General features: G+C 35.5%; 1 protein-coding gene across 11 annotated transcripts in view; it reads left to right on the top strand.

The window, feature by feature from the left end:
* The window catches only part of STK33 (serine/threonine kinase 33), a 238,304-nt gene that overhangs the window by 174,237 nt on the left and 42,658 nt on the right, over positions 1-21,409 (top strand). For all 11 annotated transcript variants that reach the window (XM_017977888.4, XM_078339250.1, XM_078339249.1 and 8 more), the window contains 7 exons: positions 660-764; positions 5,132-5,270; positions 7,493-7,581; positions 9,411-9,495; positions 13,171-13,246; positions 18,022-18,134; positions 18,552-18,637. In XM_017977888.4, the coding sequence (XP_017833377.2) occupies positions 660-764; positions 5,132-5,270; positions 7,493-7,581; positions 9,411-9,495; positions 13,171-13,246; positions 18,022-18,134; positions 18,552-18,637 (693 nt within the window). The remainder of the gene's footprint in view (positions 1-659; positions 765-5,131; positions 5,271-7,492; positions 7,582-9,410; positions 9,496-13,170; positions 13,247-18,021; positions 18,135-18,551; positions 18,638-21,409) is intronic.

The raw sequence follows: 21,409 nt of genomic DNA, 5'->3' as shown, positions 1-21,409 counted from the left end.
AAGTGCTACCTGAGATGTCATTTCCTTTGCTTCTTTGATGTTAGGTAGGGCTAGGGGCTCAGTTTTGGGGTTTATAATAGCATACCTATTTGCAATTCTTTCTCTCTCTCCCCCACCCTTGAGCCAAGTGTAGAATCTCATTGCCTATTATTTTTCATATATATCTGTGTGTATGTGTATCTGTATAATCAAATCAAAACAAGACAACAAAACAAAAGAAAAACTTTTTATCTCCCCCAACTTATGTAATTGGAAGTAGATTTTGTTTTTATTATGCTGACATCAAGGGATCAACATATTTTTAAAGGAAATATCAAAAAGCTTATTAAAAATTAGAGTAATTTTATTAATTTTGTGAGGGGACAGATACCATGTTGTAGCTAAGTTATAGAAACAATTCAAGAAACAGCTGTGGTTTGAGGCCAAATTATATGTGGCTTAAAATTAGAAAAAGGAATGAAGGGGCATAATTTAATCTGATCATGGAAATAAATGGCATAATATCATTTGAAAAAGAAATGTCTCAAAAATGTAGGAATTCACTTCAAATACGAAGTTATAGAAAAAAGTAGGAAAACATATAAAACAACTGACTTTTGTATCGAGGAATGTAGGAGTGATTTTCATTACGTGAAATCTATGTTTCTTCATTGATTAAGGCTGGAAGCTCTGCTGTGAAGTTACTTGAACGAGAGGTGAACATTCTGAAAAGTGTAAAACATGAACACATCATACATCTGGAACAAGTATTTGAAACGCCAAAGGTAAAGCTGTATTAGATGCTGCATTTTGAAAGTTGTTATTATTACAAAATGAATATCATTCCATTCTGAAGTAATCCCTTTGGGGCACAGTTGCTCATGTCCTTGGCATGAGTCTGTCACTGGAGATTGATGAGAACATTCTGGAGGAATTTTATTATTGATTGTATAATTAGACATCTGATGACTAGATTGATGTCTTCAGTAATATGTTCTGGGTGGCATGCTGAAAACAAATGTTTATAAAATTACAACAACTTCATACACAACCAAATAGTGACCAGAACTTTCTTAGAGGTGCCTTTCCTTTTGCTTTGATCCTTAGTTTCTCATTAAAGTTTATTGGAATATTTTCATAATTTTGCAAAGTTAACTACATAATCAAATTGCTATGGGTATATCTATCACTACAGTGTGTAGAAGATATTTGTTCATCTATGTCTTTCAAATGTGTTTTATCTTCATATTTCCCTAGATGTTGTCATTCTTCTCTTTACCTGTAATTTGTATTTAGAGTCATTCAAAAGCCTGGATTATTTGCCATTCTGACTCCAGATTGTTTAATGCTTGTGGGCTTGGGTGTTTTCTCTTAGAAGAATAATGTGCAGATTAGGCATGTGGACTCTGGGATCATATTGCCTGTGCATTTGAATCCTGGCTCTACTACTTCTTTATTATCCATGAGAACATGGACGTTACTCAGGTTGTCCATATCTCAGTTTCCTCATCTGTAAAATGGGCTTAATAATAGTGTTGACCTCACTTGGTTGTTGTTGAAGGATTAAATGAGACAAGTGATATAAAGCATCTGTATCATTAAATATTAGCTGTTGTTCTTTGTCTCCTAGGCCAGTCTCTAAGGTAGTAATAGTCAATTCGGGTTGTGCATTACGCTTGATTCTTTAAGACCACAGTTATCCTTTATGAGAGCAGTATATGGCACTGATGCCAAAAGTCTTCTTTGCCCTTTTCAGTCTTAGAGTTATGATTTCTTTTATCCCAAATCTTCTTAGAATAGTTTTGTTTAGGCTGGGCACGGTGGCTCAAGCCTGTAATCCCAACATTTTGGGAGGCCAAGGTGGGTGGATTGCCTGAGCTCAGGAGTTTGTGACCAGCCTGGGCAACATGGTGAAACCCTGTCTTAAAAAAAGTTTTTTAAAAAATAATAATTATGTTTATTATCATCAGTTTTAAACAATTTGATTATAATGTACCTGATATCATTTTCTTCATTTTTTTTTGTTTGGGGTTCATGGACTTGTGAGTTTATGGTTTTCATCAAATTTAGGAAATTGGGGGCTATTATTTCCTCAAATTTGTATTTGCCTTCCCCTCATCTCACTTTGTAGTCTCCGAGTTAGATTGCCTGATATTGTCTACAGTCTACTGATGGCTCTGTTCATTTTTTAAAATCATTTTTTCCTCTCCTTGTTTCATTTTGTATAGCTTCTGTTGTTGTCTTCAGATTCAGTAATATCTGTCTATAGCATTGTATGTGATGTTAATCTCTTCTGGTAGAAGTTTGATTTGGTTTTTAAAACTATATATATATATATATATATTCCATGTGTCTACTTAACATGCTGAGTCTTCCCTCATTCTTCTTGAATGGAGTTATAGTAACTGTTTTAATGTCCTTTTTTACTAATTTTATCATGGGTGTCATTTCTAGGTCAGTTTCAATTCATTATTTCCCTCCCCTTCATTATGGGTTCTATTTTCCTGCTACTTTACATGCCTATTAATTTTTGGCCAGATGCCAAATGTTTTGAATTTTACCTTGTTGGATGCTAGATACTTTTATATTCTAATGATTATTCTTAAGCTTTATTCTAGGATATAGTTAAGTCACTTGGAAAGAGTTTGATACTTTTGATGCTTCCTTTAAGCTTCATTAGGTGGCACCAGAGCAACCTTTAGTCTAGGTCTAGTTTTTTCCTGTTACTGAGCGCTCTCCTCAGTGCTCCATGAATACGAGGTTTACCTCTGGCCCATGGGAACACAACTGTTTCCTCACCCCTTTTGCATATTTTTGCCCCAGCTTTGGGTAGTTTCCTCATACATGTGTTGATTTGTATTCTCCTGAAGAATTGAGGGATCCTCTGCAAGTCTCTGAAGATTTCTCTGCATATGGCATTCTCCTCTTTGATGCTCTGTCCTGTGAACTTTAATTGTCTTGGCCTTCCTGGGCTTCCAGCTCCATGCCCTCTACTCATGGAGGCTGCTAGGCTCTGCTTAGATTCCCTCTCCCTGTTCTGTGGTCTGGACAAACTCTCCAGACAGCAAGCCAGAGTACTCATGGGGACTGCCTCATTTGTTTCCTCTCTCTCAGGGATAACTACCTTATGCTGCTTGATGTTTATGTCTAAAAATTATTGTTTTATATATATAGTTCAGTAAGTTGTTTCAGGTGGGAAGATAAGTCTGGTCTTTGTTACTCCATTACGGGCACAAGCAGGAGTCTAAATCTAGAATAAGTTTGAAGGCAAAGGAAACCATCATCTGTTATTTTTCAAATGTATTGCTTGCCCTTGATTCATGTTGGTCAGATCTGTCCCCCTCTGCCTCATAAACACACACAAGAATGTAGACCTTCTATTGAAGCCATCTTAAGTATTAATAGAAATTGCTACCTGATTGGTTGTGCCATGGTACTGATCATCCAGACTGACTATGCTATGGTTTCTTGTGAGTCTAAATGTTCTCCAGGTCTACACAGTTATTTCTAATAAGTATAAAAAGGCTATAACTTACATTTATATAACTTTGACCAATTTACATATTTAAAATTGACATCAATTTATATTTCAAGTACTGCTAATCCAACTTTTCCTTCCAAATAGTTTGCTTATCATTTTTATGTACCAGTGAACTGTACAGTCTTGTCAATGGAAAAAATACAGTCCAGTTCAAAAGCTTATTTTTGTGTTAGATTTTACAGTTACTTTTGAAATTCTAAAACTGCCTGAGATACAGTGAATCTGAGTTGCGCTATAGGAAGAAAGGATGTTAGCCTTCACTTCCTGTTTTCATACTTACTGATTGAACACAGAAGTTGTACTAACAGTGCTCATAAGAACAAATCAGACCCCAAGATCTTAAGAACAACAGAAATCTAGCAGCGTAGGTTATAATGGAGACATAAAGGATACTCTATGTTTGAATAGAAATATGAATGAAAAAGACTTGCTTCTTAGTTGTCTGTGAATCTTTTTTACTCAATAGATGACTTGGCTGTCAGAATACCGCAAGTGATCTTAACATGCCTCTACCTGAACAGCAAATATGGAAGAGGCATTTCAGCCATGACTTCTTATCACTCATACCCAATTAGTCACTAAGTCCCACTGTTTCTTTCTTGTTGGCATTTTAAAATCTTTTCATTTCCCTCCTCGTCTGTATTCTATGCCTCACATCTATCCTCTATAAACAAAAGTCAGCATACTACAGTCTGAGAGCCACATTGGGCCTGCTGCCTGTTTTTGTATAGCCCATAAGCTAAGTTTCTACATTTCCAAATGGTTGCAAAAATGTAAAAGAGTAATATTTTATGAGGTGAAAATTCTATAAACCTGAAATTTTCAAGTCTATAAGTAAATCTTCAAGTCTATTGTGTTGTTTATGGCTGCTTTCTCATGCTACAGAATAGCACTGAGTATCTGTGAAAGAGACTCCATGGCCTGCAAAACCAATATTTACTATTGGGTCTGGTCTCTATAGTGAAGGTTTGTTGAGCCCTGTTCTACATTACTGCTGGTGTGTTCATTTAGAAATGCAAAGTTGGTAATATCATATACTTGTCCCCCCTACAACCCCAGCACTAGCTTAAAAATCTTCAGTGGCTCCTTATTGCATATGGGAAAAAAATTCATACTCCTTGTCATGATATCCAGGACTCTTTACAACCTGGCCCCAACCTGTTCTTTCTAGCCTCACCCCTCACCATATCATTCTTCTCCACCCTACGAAGCTCTCCATGTTATTAACACTGAGATTATTCTTTTAACAGCTATTTGAGGCTGTGGAGTCTTTGCAAATATCGTGTACCCTGACTATTCCTTCCCACATTCTCTATCTATAAATTCGTATTCAGACATCCAAACCTCGCCTTAATATTTCTTCTCAAGGGTCGTTCTTCAGACAGAGGCTGCCCCTCTTCTGTAACTCTGTGGCATTTGGAGCCATTAGCACTTATCCCATGATAGTATAATGATAACTATTTATGAGCTTCTTGGGTATCTTGCACATGATAGATAATATTTTTGAATGAATAAATTCATGATTATGACTGTGATTGTATATGTGATATATAACATTTTAAAGATCCCCAGATATATAATTTGCTCTCTCTTTTATATATATAATGTCAGAAAATGTACCTTGTGATGGAGCTTTGTGAGGATGGAGAACTCAAAAAAATTCTGGATAGAAAAGGGCATTTCTCAGAGAATGAGACAAGGTGGATCATTCAAAGTCTTGCATCAGCTATAGCGTATCTTCACAATAATGGTAAGAAGGGGGTTATTCAGCTCATTGACTCCATGAATACTGATGTCACTTTTGTTTAAGGGTAATTGTATTCCAGATTCATAGTCATATAAAGACACCTGCTAATATAGAAGATTTAATTGTTAAAAAATTGTTTTCTTTTTAACTTTCTTTGTAGGTACATTTTAATTAGAAACAAGGCAGGTATACAATACATCATATATGAATGAAGATGAAATTATAAACTTTTTAATCAACAGTTTGAAAAGCAGCTAATGTTATAACATCAAAAGTAGATAAATCAATGGTAAAGGTGAAGTTTCCAAAAATATATTAATCATAACATTAAAATCTGTATGTTCTAGGCATTTTTTTTGTCTTTTTAGACTTTGTTTTTAGAACAGTTTTAGATTCACAGCAAAACTGAGCAGAAGGTAGAGAGATTTTCTGTATACTTCCCTGCTCCCACATATACACAACCTGCCTGCCCCACTACCAGAATTCCCCACTAGAGTGATATTTTGCGTTGACATATCATTGTCACCCAAAGTTCACAGCTTATATTAGAATTCACTCTTGGTGTTGGTTTTGACAAATACATAATGTCATTTGTCCACCATTATAGTATCATACAGAGTGGTTTCACGGTACTTTAAAAACTACATTTAAAAATTATTCAAATTACTTTACTATTCTTAGGTGTTACTGCTGCTGCTCCTCCCCCATTTTTATTTTTCCTTCAAGGTTAGTTTGGCTTACATGTGACGTTAGAACCATCTCATTTTGCAGATGAACAAAAACTTTGTTCCAGAGAGGTGCAGTGACATGGTTTGGTGTGACAGAGCTGGTACTGTAACCCAGTGGTTCATTCATCAGATAGTTCCTGAGCACCTACTGCATTGTAATTGATCCTAGATTACAAAGATGAAAAGACAAGGCCCCTGCCCTCCAAGGAACTCGGGCTGTGGGAGATTGCGTATTGAAAACACATTGTAATTCAACATGATAATCTCTCTAATGGAAAGCCACATAAAGCGCAAGGATTACAGGAGTCAAAGTGCCTCGTTTGGCTTGGAAAGTCAGGAAAGAATTTGCTGAAGGAGCAATATTTGATCTGAGGAATACAAACTCAGAAAAAAAATAAAAAAGGCATGCTTTCCAGGCAGAGGGAAACAATTTTTTCAAGGGCTTAATATTATGCTATTGTCAGTCCTTCCCTAAAAAGCTATAAATTCAGTATAATTCCAAACAAAATCTTAGCGGCATTTTTCATGGAACTTGATAAGATTATTCTCAAATGGGTAAAAATAGTCAAGACAACAATGAAAAAGAAGAGCAATGGAGGCAACAGGAAGATCTGCCCTGCCAAGGATCACAACGTAATGATATATTTGTTAAGGCCGTGTGATATTTATGTTCAAAGGGACAAGATGAGCAATTGAAACAATAAAAATTCCAAAAACAAAGCCTGGGAATTGTGTAACAGAGCTATAAATGATTAGGTATAATTGCCAGTTCAGGACTCATTCAATATATTCCTCTAGCAATTATGTGTATAACTTTTTAAGTCTAGGGAAATGATTGCAATGGATATGAACTGAATTAATTATTTGCAAAGGAAGTGTTTGGTACATGGTTATTTGTATGTACATAAAAATTGTACCTGAGCTCTGACATGTTCAGCTGGAGATTTTGTGTCTCAAGGATTTTTGTTTGTTTGGTTTTTATTTTAATACATAAAGAGTAGAAAAATGTGTGTTGATGTTATAGAAAAATATACCGAAATAACTATAGTTTATATATATGTAGCCAAGTTACAGTGTGTTAAAATGTTTATGTTGACAGTAACATATACATAGAAGTAAAGAAGTGATCCTCTATTTAAAGACCTAAGAATATGGGAAACCTGGCTGGGTTTGTGTCTAAGATGATCTCCCTTCTCCTGGGAATACCTAAGCATGGATAGGATTCTCCTTCACTCCCCAGGCCACTCATCATGAAGAGCAGCCGGTTGGGACCACAGGGAAATGGGTAGAGGTGAGGGAGTCAAAGAAAATGGCTCCTTAAGGTTAGAAATGCAGGGAAAGGGTTTATAAATAAGAGAATAGGACAGGACAGATTATGCTTGGCCCTCAAATTTTTCAACAGTAGATATTAATTTGTCAAATATATTTATTCTATATGTGTCTCTCCTGTTTTTCCATTATTCATTTCATTTGATTTGTTGTTTCTTTTCTTGGTAGATATTGCACACAGAGATTTGAAGCTGGAAAACATATTGGTTAAAAGCAGCCTTATTGATGATAACAACGAAATAAACTTGAACATAAAGGTAAGATTAGCAATGGTGCTACATATTTGCCTATAAACAGTTTGATAGCAAAATGGCAAAGTACATCCTCTTTTTTAGACACATGTTGCTGGCTTTTGAGAAGCCGGAAAATAAGTGGCTTTTGCTAAAAAATAAAAATTTCATAAGAGGTTGTAACTGACAAGAATAATTTTGCAAGTTAAGTGGAGCTATTGAATGGGTTTTTAAAGTACACATTCATTTGAATAATTATAAATCATTAGTTAATAGCAAGCAAACAGATGCTCTGAATTACAATTAATTTCAAAATTATGCCTGGTAATTTGATGTAAATGTGTTACAGATTTCGAGAAAAGCGCACCTTACCTGTGCTTTTGATAACAAATTAATTCTACAGTCTATATTTCTTATTGAAAATTTTCCTGTGTATTAATATTTATGTCCTAAGTATAATTAATGTGCCAAGTGTTTATTCTTGAAGATTTTATTTAAATTAAGTGTTCCCTAATGCCAAATAAATGATAGGATACATTATTTAGCACCATTATAGTGGCTGCTTTCAAAATATATAAATGTGTTAATTTAGGAATAAAATGTTGTCTGTAACTCACTCTGTTGCCCAAGCTAAGTCCTATGTAGAAATAGGTTTAAGAGCATTGTTGGTTTACCCAAGTAAATGTTCATCAACAGTTCCATTGTAAACTCTATGAAGGCAGGAATTGTGCATGTCTTATTTACTTAGTACCTGAAGTAGTGCCTGGAACATAATATGTGTTCACTTAACATTTGATGAAGGAAGGAATAGATGCTCTCCAAAGAACTAAGTTGGACTGTGAAACTTTGTATATTTCATGTGTCTGGATGGATTTTCCATAGAGAAAGATATGTATCATATGCTCCAAGTGAGATATTTATGAAAACTAATGGTGAAATTGATTGATCTATTTAGAAAAATAGTAATATCACATGTAAATAGAAGCATTTTCTTACTCTATAAGCCACTGGAAACTTTGTAATCATTGTCTCTGGACCAAGAGCCTATATTTGGTTACTTAATCAATAAATGTGTCTATTGTTCTGCTCTCAGTCCAAGGTTTTCCAACTTGGGAGATAATTCCAAAGGCACATACTGAATATTTAATACCTAAATGTTTAATGAGCAAGATTTAGAACTGAACAGAGAGATTACAGTTGCAGCACTAGGCCACCAGGGTATTTGTAGTTAATACTTTCTTGTTGTGATTTTTTCCTGTTAATATGTTTGTTGTAGTTTTTAATAGTGTAGTAATTGTTTTAATTAGTATACACTAGAAACACAAAGGAAATAATAGTAAAGAAAATATACTATTTACCAATTATAAATAATTATTAAAAAAGGAAGTTTCAGTAAGTGCTGTGACAGGGATAATGATTTGCATTTACAACAGTGCTTTAAACTGGAACATAACTTGATTATCAAAAACATAGATAATATGTTAAACCCAAAATGTATTTTACAATGAAAGAACTTTTTTAAAAAAAACCTTTTTTAATCTGAAAAAAAGTTTAAATGCCTTCTTTCAAATACTGCTTCCGATATTAGACTGGTGAATGTAATTGGAAGGCAAGGACAGTTAAATCACAGTATTCTCTCAAGATTTGAGAATGCAAGCTTCTCTTTACCCAGTTTCTTCTCTATACAGAGAGGTGGGTGGGGAAGGAAAAGCAAAATGTTTATTAATGATTCAATTAAAGTCATCCCAACCCCAGGAACTCCAGAATTCAGTGCAGGTACAAGGTACTGAAAGTCTTATCTTCAGAATGAGTGAGCTCTAGGCCAGGAAGACAGGTGACTGAATATCTTCTCTTAGGTGACTGATTTTGGTTTAGCGGTGAAGAAGCAAAGCAGGAGGGAAGCCATGCTGCAGGCCACATGTGGGACTCCCATCTATATGGGTAAGTTAGTAGACTTAAAATGAATTTTTGTTTTGAGACAGAATCATGCTCTGATGCCCAGGCTAGAGTGCAGTGCCATAATCTTGGTTCACTGCAGCCTGACCTTCTGGGCTCAAGTGATCCTCCTACATCAGCCTCCCAAGTAGCTAGGACCACAGGTGTATGCCACTACACCTGGCTAATTAAATTTTGTTTATTTTTTAAGAGACAGCAGATAACTTTTTTCTTTTTTAAATTTTATTAGAGATGAGGTCTCACTATGTTTCCCTGGCTAGTCTCAAACTCCTGGATTCAAGCGATTCTCCTGCCTTGGCCTCCCAAATTGCTAAGATTATGGGGATGAGTCACTATGGCTGGTTGTTTGTTTTTTATTATAATGTCCTAAGTTGAATATATATTTATTATCAGGCTTCTTATTTTCTATGAAATGCATTTACAGCGGTATATTTTCCTCTGAATACCTTGACTTTTTTTTTTTTTTTGCCATACAGTGTTCTAAATGTGATTCATCTCTTAAAATACTATAATTTTAGTCTTCTTTCCTCAATTGAAAAATTATTTAGAAGTGTTTTTAGAGTTTTTCCAGGTGGTTGAGATGTGTTTGAAACTCATGCGAATGCATGTTAGTTGTCCTAGCCTTTTGATTTGTCTGGTTTTCTTTCTTGCGGTAGGTGATTGCGTCTTAGAGGTTTTCGACTTTTAGGAATTTTCTTTGTGACTGAACTCATGATCAATTTTTGCAAATGATGCATTGGATATTTTAAAAATATGTATGTATACCTGGTTTGTTGAGCATAAACATTTCTGTGTGTGCTTATTAAATCAAATGTGCTATTTTTGTGATTCAGATCTTCCATATTGTTGACTTATTTTTGCTTGCCACTTCTGTCAATCTCTAAGAGAATCATTCACCAAGATAGGTCTTTGACATATTCTGTTTGTAGTTTTAGTAGATTTTTTTTAAAAATCAACTTTTTAGGAATATAATTTACTTGCAATATGATACACAAATTTTAAGTTTTGACAAATGCTTGTGTAATCATCACCCCAGTCAAGATATAGAGCAGTTCTATTACCCCAGAAAGTTCCTCTGTGTCCCTTTCAGTCAGTCCCCCACCCATAACCGCTGATGATTTCTATCACCACAGCTCAGTTCTGCTTGTCTAGAAGTTGATATAAACTGAATCATGCAGTACATACTCTTTTGTGTCTGTCTTCTTTTGTCTTACATCATGCTTTTAAGACTTATCCATGTTGTTGTATCAGTGGTTTATTCATTTTTGTTGCTGAAGAGTATGTCTAGTTCATTGCGTTTTTGTCTACTTGATGCATAAAGTTTTGAAATTATTTTATCTTATTTGGGAAAAGACTACTTTAGATTCTGTTCATATCCCCCTGTTGGCAAAAGATAGCTGGTCTGTAGTTTACATGGGGAAAATATATTCAAGCACCCTGAGTTTTGTGCCTCCTTATTAGTTGTCTACACTGATAACAAGTGAGAGAACAAGAGAGAAGACAGATGGTTTGTGGAGCTTTGCTGACTTCCTAAATGGCTTCTTGGCAGTTACTCTGGCCTCTACATCCCTATGAGGGCTGGGATAACAGTGCAAATTGAAATGCCCCTGATAATTAAGGTGACTCTGAAAGAGCAAGGACCAGGGATTCCTGTCCCATGCTGTGTGTTGCACCAGTGTGGAAATCCTTCATTGAATCTAGTCACAGGATTTGCCCTTTCACAGACATGTGGCCAAAGAGCAACTGGAACTTTAAAGATTCAATATTTAAAGATTTTAAATAGAGTTAACGAATACAAATAACAGCTTGAAGGAAAATATCACTTAATTTTCAATCATTTGGAGACAGATTGCTCAGTGTTAGTGATCTGCACTTTACCTTTTCTCATTCTTTCTTCTGTTTAATCTTTTGAGACCTTTTTGTTGGCTTTTATTTCTTTAACACTAAGCTGAGGAAAAAGGAGGAAATGAAATTTCATTTGCTTTTATTATTATTACTTTTTTTTTAGACGGAGTTTCATTCACTCTTGTTGCCCAGGCTGGAGTGCAATGGCCTGATCTCAGCTCACCACAACCTCTGCCTCCCGGGTTCAAGCTATTCTCCTGCCTCAGCCTTCCGAGTAGCTGGGATTACAGGCATGCAGCATCATACCAGGCTCATTGTTTGTATTTGTAGTAGAGATGGGGTTTCTCCATGTTTGTCAGGCTTGTCTTGAACTCCCGAACTCAGGTGATCTACCTGCTTTGCCCTCTCAAAGTGCTGGGATTACAGGCATAAGCCATCGTGCCAGGCCTGCTTTTACTATTATAAAAGATTGTGTGTGTATGTGTGTGTGTAGGTGTAGGTGTAGGTGTAGGTATGTGTAGGTAGAAGAGATTGAAACTGTTTTCTAAAATAATACCTTTTCCATATGAGACACTCTGTAGCTGTATAACTTTAGGTAAGTTATATACACTTAATATATCTGAACGTTAGTTTCCTCATTGGCAAAGGGAGTCAAATGCTCACATACCTACTTCACAGAATTCTTAACATCCTTTATACAAATAATAATTTAGGCAAAAACACTTTGTAAATTTTAAAGTTCTATTGAAATATATACATATGTTTTGTTTTTATGCTTACAACTTTGTAAAATTTTTTTCTTAAAGCAATGTATCTGATTCCTAGCTGTAGAGGTACAATAGACATGTTTCTGCAATGTCATTTGTGACATTTTAAAAAGGCAGCCAGGCTCAGCATCGTGTCTTATGCCTATAATCCCAGCTGTTCAGGCGGCTGAGGCAGAAGGATCACTTGAGGCCAGAAGTTTGGACCAACCTGAGCAACACAGCAAGACCCCATCTCTGAAACAATTTAAAAAATATGATTTGCCAGGTGTGGTGGTGTGCACCTATAGTCTAACTCAGGAGGCTGCGGTGGGAGGATACCTTTAACCTAGTAGTTTGAGGCTGCAGTGAACCATGATCATGCCACTGCACACCAGCCTGGACAATAGAGTGAAACCCTGTCTCGAGAAAAAAATATGTGTGTGTGTGTGTATATATATATATATATATATATATATATATATATATATATACATTTAGTATAGTCTATATCCTGTGACTAGTTGGCTTTTTGATCTGGTTATATAGGAGTTCTCTCTTTGTCTTGGCTTTCTTATTTGAAAATGCAGAAAATAGTTTATATTCTGTTATAGGAGTGATACTGCTATTATTTTACCAAAGTGATTTGTAACCATGTGTGTTAGTTTTTCTGTGAATCTAGATTTCCACATGTTGGGCTTGCATCATGTCACATCCGCTTAAGGCATATATTTAATTCTATTATGTGGAAGGGACTGGGATATTGTTGTCTTCTATAACTACACAACCTTTGCAAAACCATTTCTTAACAATTTAAAGGAATAAAGAGTAGTGCATTTAGTTATCCAGTTTACACCATTGTTCCCTTAGAAGCTAAATGATAGGAGTGAGGATACAGTGACATCAATTGTTAAGGCCTGTGCATTATTCATTTAACATCTGCTGTTGGTTCTTTTTTCCCTATGGGGGAATAAATTACAGCACATCAGCACATTTTTCATGCTTTGTGTTTAAGCATTTAAAAGACATTTATTGTATTATTAATATTATTTTATTTCTGCTTGTTTGTCAGCCCCTGAAGTTATCAATGCCCACGACTATAGCCAGCAGTGTGACATTTGGAGCATAGGCGTCATAATGTATATGTTGTAAGTAGCCTGCTAAATGTACACGTTAAGATGAGTGGGTAGTTTTTAACAGTAGAATGATGTAGACTTTAAATTAAACTAATATATATTTTTTAAAAGTGATTTGAAAACCAATTGGGAGGTCATTCTAAAAGCTCTCATATTAGTTGTCAGGTATACATCCCTCAGGTATTTTTTAATACTGCAAATTTATAACTTTCAGCTCTGGTTTTCATTGATCTATAAATGCAACAATATGATCTGAGCAAAATGAAAAAACACCTTCCATATCCCTTGCTACAAACTAAAAGCTTCTTTGTGTTTTCTCATGGGATTCACTTGTAGTTTATCAGGTCTAGGGAGGTACTGCAGCCTGGCATTCATTCTGCCCATATAGGCAGAGCATAGGTGGGAGTGGGCACTAACTATGCAGAGGGTCACTCAGGATCTAGGGAGTATTCTACAGTGCTCAGTTCTGCTAATGCTGCTGAAGCCTTCAGTCATTCTCGTTCTCCCTTCTCTCTCATTCTCAAGATTCAGTGAAACTCCATATCCTGTTCATTTTTCCTTGGAAATATCACACCTATTCTTTGATTTCTCTTCGCCTGTATCTTTTCTCCTAATGATTCCTTTTCTAAACTAATACAGAACAGAAAGACTGTTCTCCCTACTTCTGGTCATCCTCCCCAGTTTGTCCTTCACATTGCTACCAGGGGTGTCCTTTCAAATCACAAATCTGATCATACTGCTTTCCTGATTAAAAGCCTCTGAGATATATATATTTGTGTGTGTGTGTGTGTGTGTGTGTGTGTATATATATATATATATATATATATATATATATATACACACAAATTATATGTATAATTTGTATACAGAAAAGTATCAGCACATCCTGGCGTGGCATGTCATGGCACAGCAGGTCTTTCATGACCAGACTCCAGCACGCCTTTCCAGTTTGGGGCTGGATGTGTATGCCTGTGCACCTACACTGTGCTGTGGTGATTCTGGGTCACATTTCAATACTCAGACACACCCTGTGTTGCATGCCTCTGGGGTGTGTCTGGGTATGTGTGTGTTCTTTTTCTTTATAAGCTTCTCTTCTGGGCGGACCCAGCTCAAACATTAAAGCCTTCTACTCCTCTACTCCTACTTAACCCCACTATAGCAGATTGCTCACATTTGTTATGTATATACTTTCTCATATTCCACAAAAGATTTTAAGGTGGCATACAGAACGGTAATGCTGAAAGAAAAAAATAACAAAATAGGAACATTTAACCAGGAAGGTTTGCATATGTGTAAATCTGATAGAATTCATTATTCCCTTTTATGTATTCTCATACAGCTTTTTAAAACTGTATTATAATACCATATATTGTATCTGTTTTCTTTGTTCTAAATTCCATGGAGGACAGAGCTCTTAGATTATTCATCTTTGCATTCCTGGTATCTGGTATAATAGACATATATTCAGTGCTCAATGTGTTTGTTAAATTGAATTAAAGTGAATTGTCTAAGAGGTGTTCTGAAAAGTTAGTGACTATTGTTCTGCCTCTTGGTGAATATGAACATTTTTATGTTGATGCAACATTAGTTTTATGGTCATATTGAAGATTTCACAATGCACTACCTCTTCCAGATCATTTCTAAATATTGACCTCACAGTAGTTACATTTTCACAGTTCTGTGAAACGGAATACACAGGCAGTAGAAATTGGATGATGTGATTGTAGCTGTAATCCAGGTGGTCAACACACATCATTGCTTAGATTACATAAAGTATAAATGTATTCACAAAGTTTTTGATCATCATTTTGCACTGATTAAAATCACAGTAAAATTCTGAGCCCTAGTCTTTAATTAAAACATAACTTTTAAATTAGTCTTTTATACTCTCAAGACTTTCTAGACAGCATTGAGTCAAACATCCTGTATATAATCTGATATTATGCAATTCATGTAATGTTTGCTGCCCTTTTAGTTTGAACTTGGTGCTAAGGAAAGTGAATGTATTAGAATGTATTAAATCTTAAATACCTCCCTCTTTCCTAAAAATATAATTTTAATTTTTCTGCTTCATACTGTGACAGCATGTTATCGTAATGACGTTGTATTTTCTTTACAGTAGACTCTTACTTAGCTAAACAGTGCCTATTCATTAATCTGTCTGAGCCCAATGGTGTTATAATTTCCTTTATCAAGAGCACAAACATATTACCTTCTCCAGGGGGGTTATTTTCTTGTTTATCAGTTACCTCTGATTCATTTCTATTTAATCAGATAGTGATAACATACTTTCTTAAGGTGAAATTAGCATAAGTAAATATTCTTTATGGTTACTGTCCTCTGCTGCTTTGATTTCTATGAATGCAACAAAATAGTAGGAAGCTTTAAGAGACATTTTTCATGTCTTGGATTCCCTTTTCTGGATGTGCAGGAAGTTGCTGTCATAAAATTTTGTATGCTGCTGATTGACCAACCATTAGATACATTTTTATGTAAGTAAAATTGCAAAGAACAGAAAAAAAGTGAAATTTTTAAAATGTAGCCCTTAAGCTATGGTTGCATGCTAGTCAGGCAGAGCAGAGGCAGCTAGGAAATTGGTGGATGTGCATATCACTGGTTGCTAGCAGGCTCAATGAACTAGGCCTTGCTGGCCTGCACTGTTATAATAGATAGTAATTGTCCAGAAGGCCATTTTTCTGGATATTTTGTTTTCCGTAGCTTTTTAAATTGCATTTTAAAACTAAACAATAGCAAGGCAAATAGGATGAGACAGAGGAAATCAGAATGAGCTAGAGAAATAACGAATATTAAAATAAGAGTTTACAGAACAATATTATACTGATAAATACTTAGTAAGAACCTACTGGTAAACGAAAAAGCTCTGTTGTCCATCCTAGTTTGATAAACCACTAGGATGAAAGCAATTCTTCTCCCCACAGAAGTCATCATCATCATTACTATTATAAAAAAATCAAATTTTGACTTATTCAGAAAATTTTCATCAGTTAGATTTTTTAAATAATTAAAGATAAAAAGAAAATTAGGGTGGCTCAAGCCTGTAATCTCAGCACTTTGGGAAGCCAAGGCGAGTGGGTCACAACGTCAAGAGATCGAGACCATCCTGGTCAACATGGTGAAACCCCGTCTCTACTAAAAATACAAAAAATTAGCTGGGCACAGTGGTGCATGCCTGTAATCCCAGCTACTCGGGAGGCTGAGGCAGGAGAATTGCCTGAACCCAGGAGGTGGAGGTTGCAGTGAGCCGAGATCGTGCCATTGTACTCCAGCCTGGGTAACAAGAGCAAAACTCCATCTCAAAAAAAAAAAAAAGAAAGAAAATTAGCAAAAATGTAACTGTTAAAAGATGTAGAGATTATTATACTTATGTACAGTATAGACTGGCAGTTTGGGAAGTATTATGAAATTATGCCATTTTATTCTTTCATCAATGAAGTATAAATATATAATACTGAGAGTTGAAGAACAGACAGAGTTGTCCCTGCGACTGATCTAATTTCATCTGTCTGGTTGTCATTGGGCAAATCTCATTGTTATCTACTGGATTGACCTCAGATGTTGGAGTTGACAGTAATGAGGATGGCTGACATTTGTTGATATTGTATTATGAAGAATTGAACTCAGCTTTTAAGCATGTTCTTGTAGTTTTGACCTAGATCACTTATTGAAGTAATAGCTTTATAGGCTTACCATGTTCTGTTTAGAGTCTAACGGTACATTGTTTCTGTATTACAGAATATGAAAGCCCATGTTTACTTTACATACACTGCTCATGGTTTTACTGATGTTGGTCATTATGTATACTCAGCTTTTACCCTTTCAGGCCTAAGGGTCAAATTATTATCTGCTTTTTCTGCATTCAGACCTTTTTCATTTCATGTACAGTTTTTGAAGACTCATGTCCATTTGAATGGCTTTTTGGCTTTGACTCAGATCCTATAGAAATTCCCAGGGTTAGGGCTGGGTGCACTGGCACACACCTGTAATCCCAGCACTTTAGGAGGCCAAGGCAGGCAGATCACTTGAGACAGAAGTTCAAGACCAACCTGGCCAACATGGTGAAACCCCATCTCTATGAAAAATACAAAAATTAGCCAGGTGTGATGGTGCATGCCTATAATCCCTGCTACTTGGGAGGCTGAGGCAAGAGAATGACTTGAACCTGGAAGGCAGAGGTTTCAGCCTGGGAGACAGAGTGAGACTGTCTCAAAAATAAAAAAAAAAAATCCAGGGTTAGTCTTGGTTTATTTTTATTAATATTAACATTTGTATAGTATTTTACCATGGATAAAAGCCTTTGGTGGTCATTAGTCTCTGGTAACTAATTAGACTGATAACTCATTTTATTTTTCAGTTGAGTCAATTTGTAATATGCACCTTAAGGTATTACCTTCCTGTTGCTCCCTCTAGAGTGTATCTCCTCCATTAGCTACCACTATTATTGTATACTTACACTCACCTTCCTGTATTTTAACCTCATTTAAGCTTGGTGTTTCCCCACCTGGAAGAGCTTTGGGTCATTTGCAAATCTGGAGGTTTTAATGTATACATGCATACTTCTTCTACCAGATCCTTTCTTTCAATGTTGAAATAAGAGCCTAGCACTGATCCTGTTGCTTCCATTTTTACTTCAGGGGGTTACCCATCTCTTCCCACCCTTTCCTTAAATATGAAGCAACACTACTTCCAAGTCCTATAGAAACTTAATTTTAATAGCCATATTTTTATTATTTAAAAAAATTTAAACAAAGTGATTGCCTTTGTTGCAGATTATGTGGAGAACCACCCTTTTTGGCAAGCTCAGAAGAGAAGCTTTTTGAATTAATAAGAAAAGGGGAACTACATTTTGAAAATCCAGTCTGGAATTTTATAAGTGATTGCGGTAAGTATAGGTGTGTTATTATTTACTAAAGCTATTATAAGAAAGTTGGCCAGTGGTTAAAATATTTTAAATCTCTGTCTAGTCATTAAATTTACTTGTGTAAATAGCAATATCTTCACTGTGATTGTTCATCATCAAAACTTTCAAAAACAGAAAACAGTAAAAATTAAAGAGGAAATTTGCTAATCCTCTAGCTAATGTTTACTATAGACCATTAAACTAGGTAATCCAGGCAATAAAACTTCACTTTAGGCTTTAAACTATATTTATTAGGCATTTTATACTGATGATATTTAGTGTATACTTGGCATCTTTCTTTCCTGTTATACACACCTAATCCTAAAAGATTGTAAAATGTAAGCTATTAATTGTAGTTAAAATAAATAAGATTTTTTCAGGATTTTTCTTTATTTTTAGCTAAAAGGGTTTTGAAACAACTTATGAAAGTAGATCCTGCTCACAGAATCACAGCTAAGGAACTACTAGATAACCAGTGGTTAACAGTAAGTCACAATATTACTTTTTTCTTTCTTTCTGACCTGCTACCATTGCTCATTTCTTTTTGCTTTGGAGTTTTCTGAATAGTCTTAAAACAGCCAATTAGTTTGATTTTCTGTCAAATTAAAAAAAATTGAGTCTTGACGGATTTCTGAAAATGGGCATTTTCAAACTGTTGTCACAGTTGTTTATATATTTATAGAGGTTTAAATGGTCTTTGCTCAGTGTCATGAAAGTATCATGTCCAATAGAACAGAGCTGAAAAATGTCCAATATTATAACTGTGGAAAATCGAGACAGTCTATATAGTTCAGTGATGTAAAACACTGGAACCACTCACCTCTCTTTCACTGCTTGGGATGTAGAAAATCTTTGGGGACTCAGAAAAGCCAAGATCTCCAAACAGTGGCAGTCTTCTGGTTTGGAATTTTGTTTATTTACAATTGCTTTCTGCCATTAGACTAAGTGCTTCAAGCACAGACCTGTTTCTTACTGATTTTTGCATGCCTGCACCCAAACATTACCTGGTCACAAGAGGAGCTTTGGAAAAGGCTACTGCTTATCCCTCAGTATTTATTCTTCTCCTTCTCTAATAATGATCCTGACTTCTAGCTGGAAACATTGCTGTCCAGTTAAAAGACTATTTCCCAGTCTTTGCTACTTATCGTGATGGTCAGTGAGATACAAGTAGGAGTGGGTGCAATTTCTGGGAAGTGTCCTTAAATGGAGAGGGTATGGAATTTCTCACATCCTTCCTCTTTCCTACTAGATGCAGTTGTGAGTTTCAGTAGCCTATTAGATCATAAAGTAGAATCTGGAGATGGCAGAGCAACAAAATGCAAGGAACCACAAGGTAGCTCCCAGAGCTACCATGTCAGCCCTTCACTGCCTACCTCCAGAATTTTTTATGTGAACCGGAAACAGATTTCTGTCATCGTTAAGATACCCTATAGTGTACAGCTGGACCTAATTTCAATTAATACAATATTCAAACAATTGCTGAATGAGTGAATGATTCAGTAAGTGAATAGGTCTGTAGGTATCTCAGAAAATTTTCTGAGAAATGAGATTAGAAATTATTAGAGATATATGGGGATGTTACTAGGGAGTATTCATCTATTAAAAATTGTAGATCTATTATTTACTAGACACCATGTTAGGTACTGGGGATACATTATATAATTATATTTGAAATATAAATTAGCATATGATAATATTCTTAAAAGATCACTCTGATCTTTGGGGGAGGGAGTGACTTGGAAATAAGGAATTAAATAGATATCGAAGTTGAACGGTTGGGAGATGATAGTGACTTGGATAGGGTGGTAGCAACAGAGATGAAGAGAAAAATATCAGACATATTTTAGAGGTATAATTGATAGGACTTGATGATGGATTGCATGAGAAATGAGGATAAAAAAGGAAATAAGGATGACATCTAGATTTTATTCTAGCAACTGGTTGGATGGTAGTGCTATTTACTGAGATATGGAAGACTGTAGGAGAAATCGATTTCTTTCTGGGGCAGGGATGGTGAATCAAGAACTCTATGTTAGATAGGATCAGTTTGCAATGCTTATGTGGCATCCAAGTGGTGATGTCAAACAGATAATTGAATATATGAGTTTGAGACTGGAAAGGTTTAAGATGGAGATACAAATTTGAGAATCATTGAATATACAAACACCACATAAAGCCATTGGGCTGAAGGAAGAAAAGACAGAGAAGAGGCCCCAGCAACATGTCTTTAGGTATTAAAACATTAAGAACCTCAGAGAAGTTTAGATACATATATATATAGTGATGTCACTCACTAATTTTCTTTTCTTTTTTTTTTTTGAAAGAAAGAGAAAGGGGGAGAGAGAACAGGAGTCTTGCTCTATTGCCCGGGCTGGAATGCAATCTAAAAATAGGTATTAAAAACCTCTTTTATGCCGACAATTGTGCTTAACAGCGGAGACAGGAAGGAATAAGGGAAGAAAATGACAAACAGCCAACCAATATTTCATTTAAGGCTGTGAAATGCTATGCGTATGCTGAAGAGTGATTTGCTTCCAATTATGTGGTCACTTTCAAAATAGGTATAACGTGATACTGAGAAAAATGTATGTTCTGTGGACCTGGCGTGAAGAATTCTATAAATATTCACTGAGTTTACTTGTTCCAGGTCTGAGTTCAAATCATAGATGTCCCTGTTAATTTTCTATCTTGTTGATCCTTCAAATATTAACAATGTGGTGTCAAAGTCTCCTGCTATTATTGTGCGAGAGTCCAAGTCTCTTTATAAGTCATTAAAAATTTGTCTTATATATCTGGGTGTTCCTATATTGGGTGCATATATATTTATGATCATTGACTCCTGTTGTTGCATTAGTCTTTGTTACTATTAAAGTCTATTTTGTCAGAGACCAAAGTTACAACTCCTGTGTTTTTTTTTTCTCTCCATTTGATTGGTAAGTCTTCCACCAACCCTTCGTTTTGAGTCTTTGTGTGTCCTTGCTTATGAGATGGATCTGGATACAGTGAACTGATGGGTTTTGACTTTTTATTCAATTTGCCTGTCTGTCTTTGATTGGGGCATTTAATCCATTTAAATTTATGATTAATATTGATATTTGTGAGTTTAATATTGTCATTTAATGCTAGCTGGCTATTTTGCCCATTAGTTGATATAGATTCTTCATAATGGAGATACTCTTTACCTTTTGGTAAGCTTTTAGGATGACTGATACTGGTTGTTCCTTTCTGTGTATAGTGCTTCTTTCAGAAGCTCTTGT

The sequence above is a fragment of the Callithrix jacchus genome, chromosome 10 (genome assembly GCF_049354715.1).
Source record: "Callithrix jacchus isolate 240 chromosome 10, calJac240_pri, whole genome shotgun sequence".
Taxonomy (NCBI): domain Eukaryota; kingdom Metazoa; phylum Chordata; class Mammalia; order Primates; family Cebidae; genus Callithrix; species Callithrix jacchus.
This window is presented reverse-complemented; position numbering and strand designations above follow the sequence as displayed.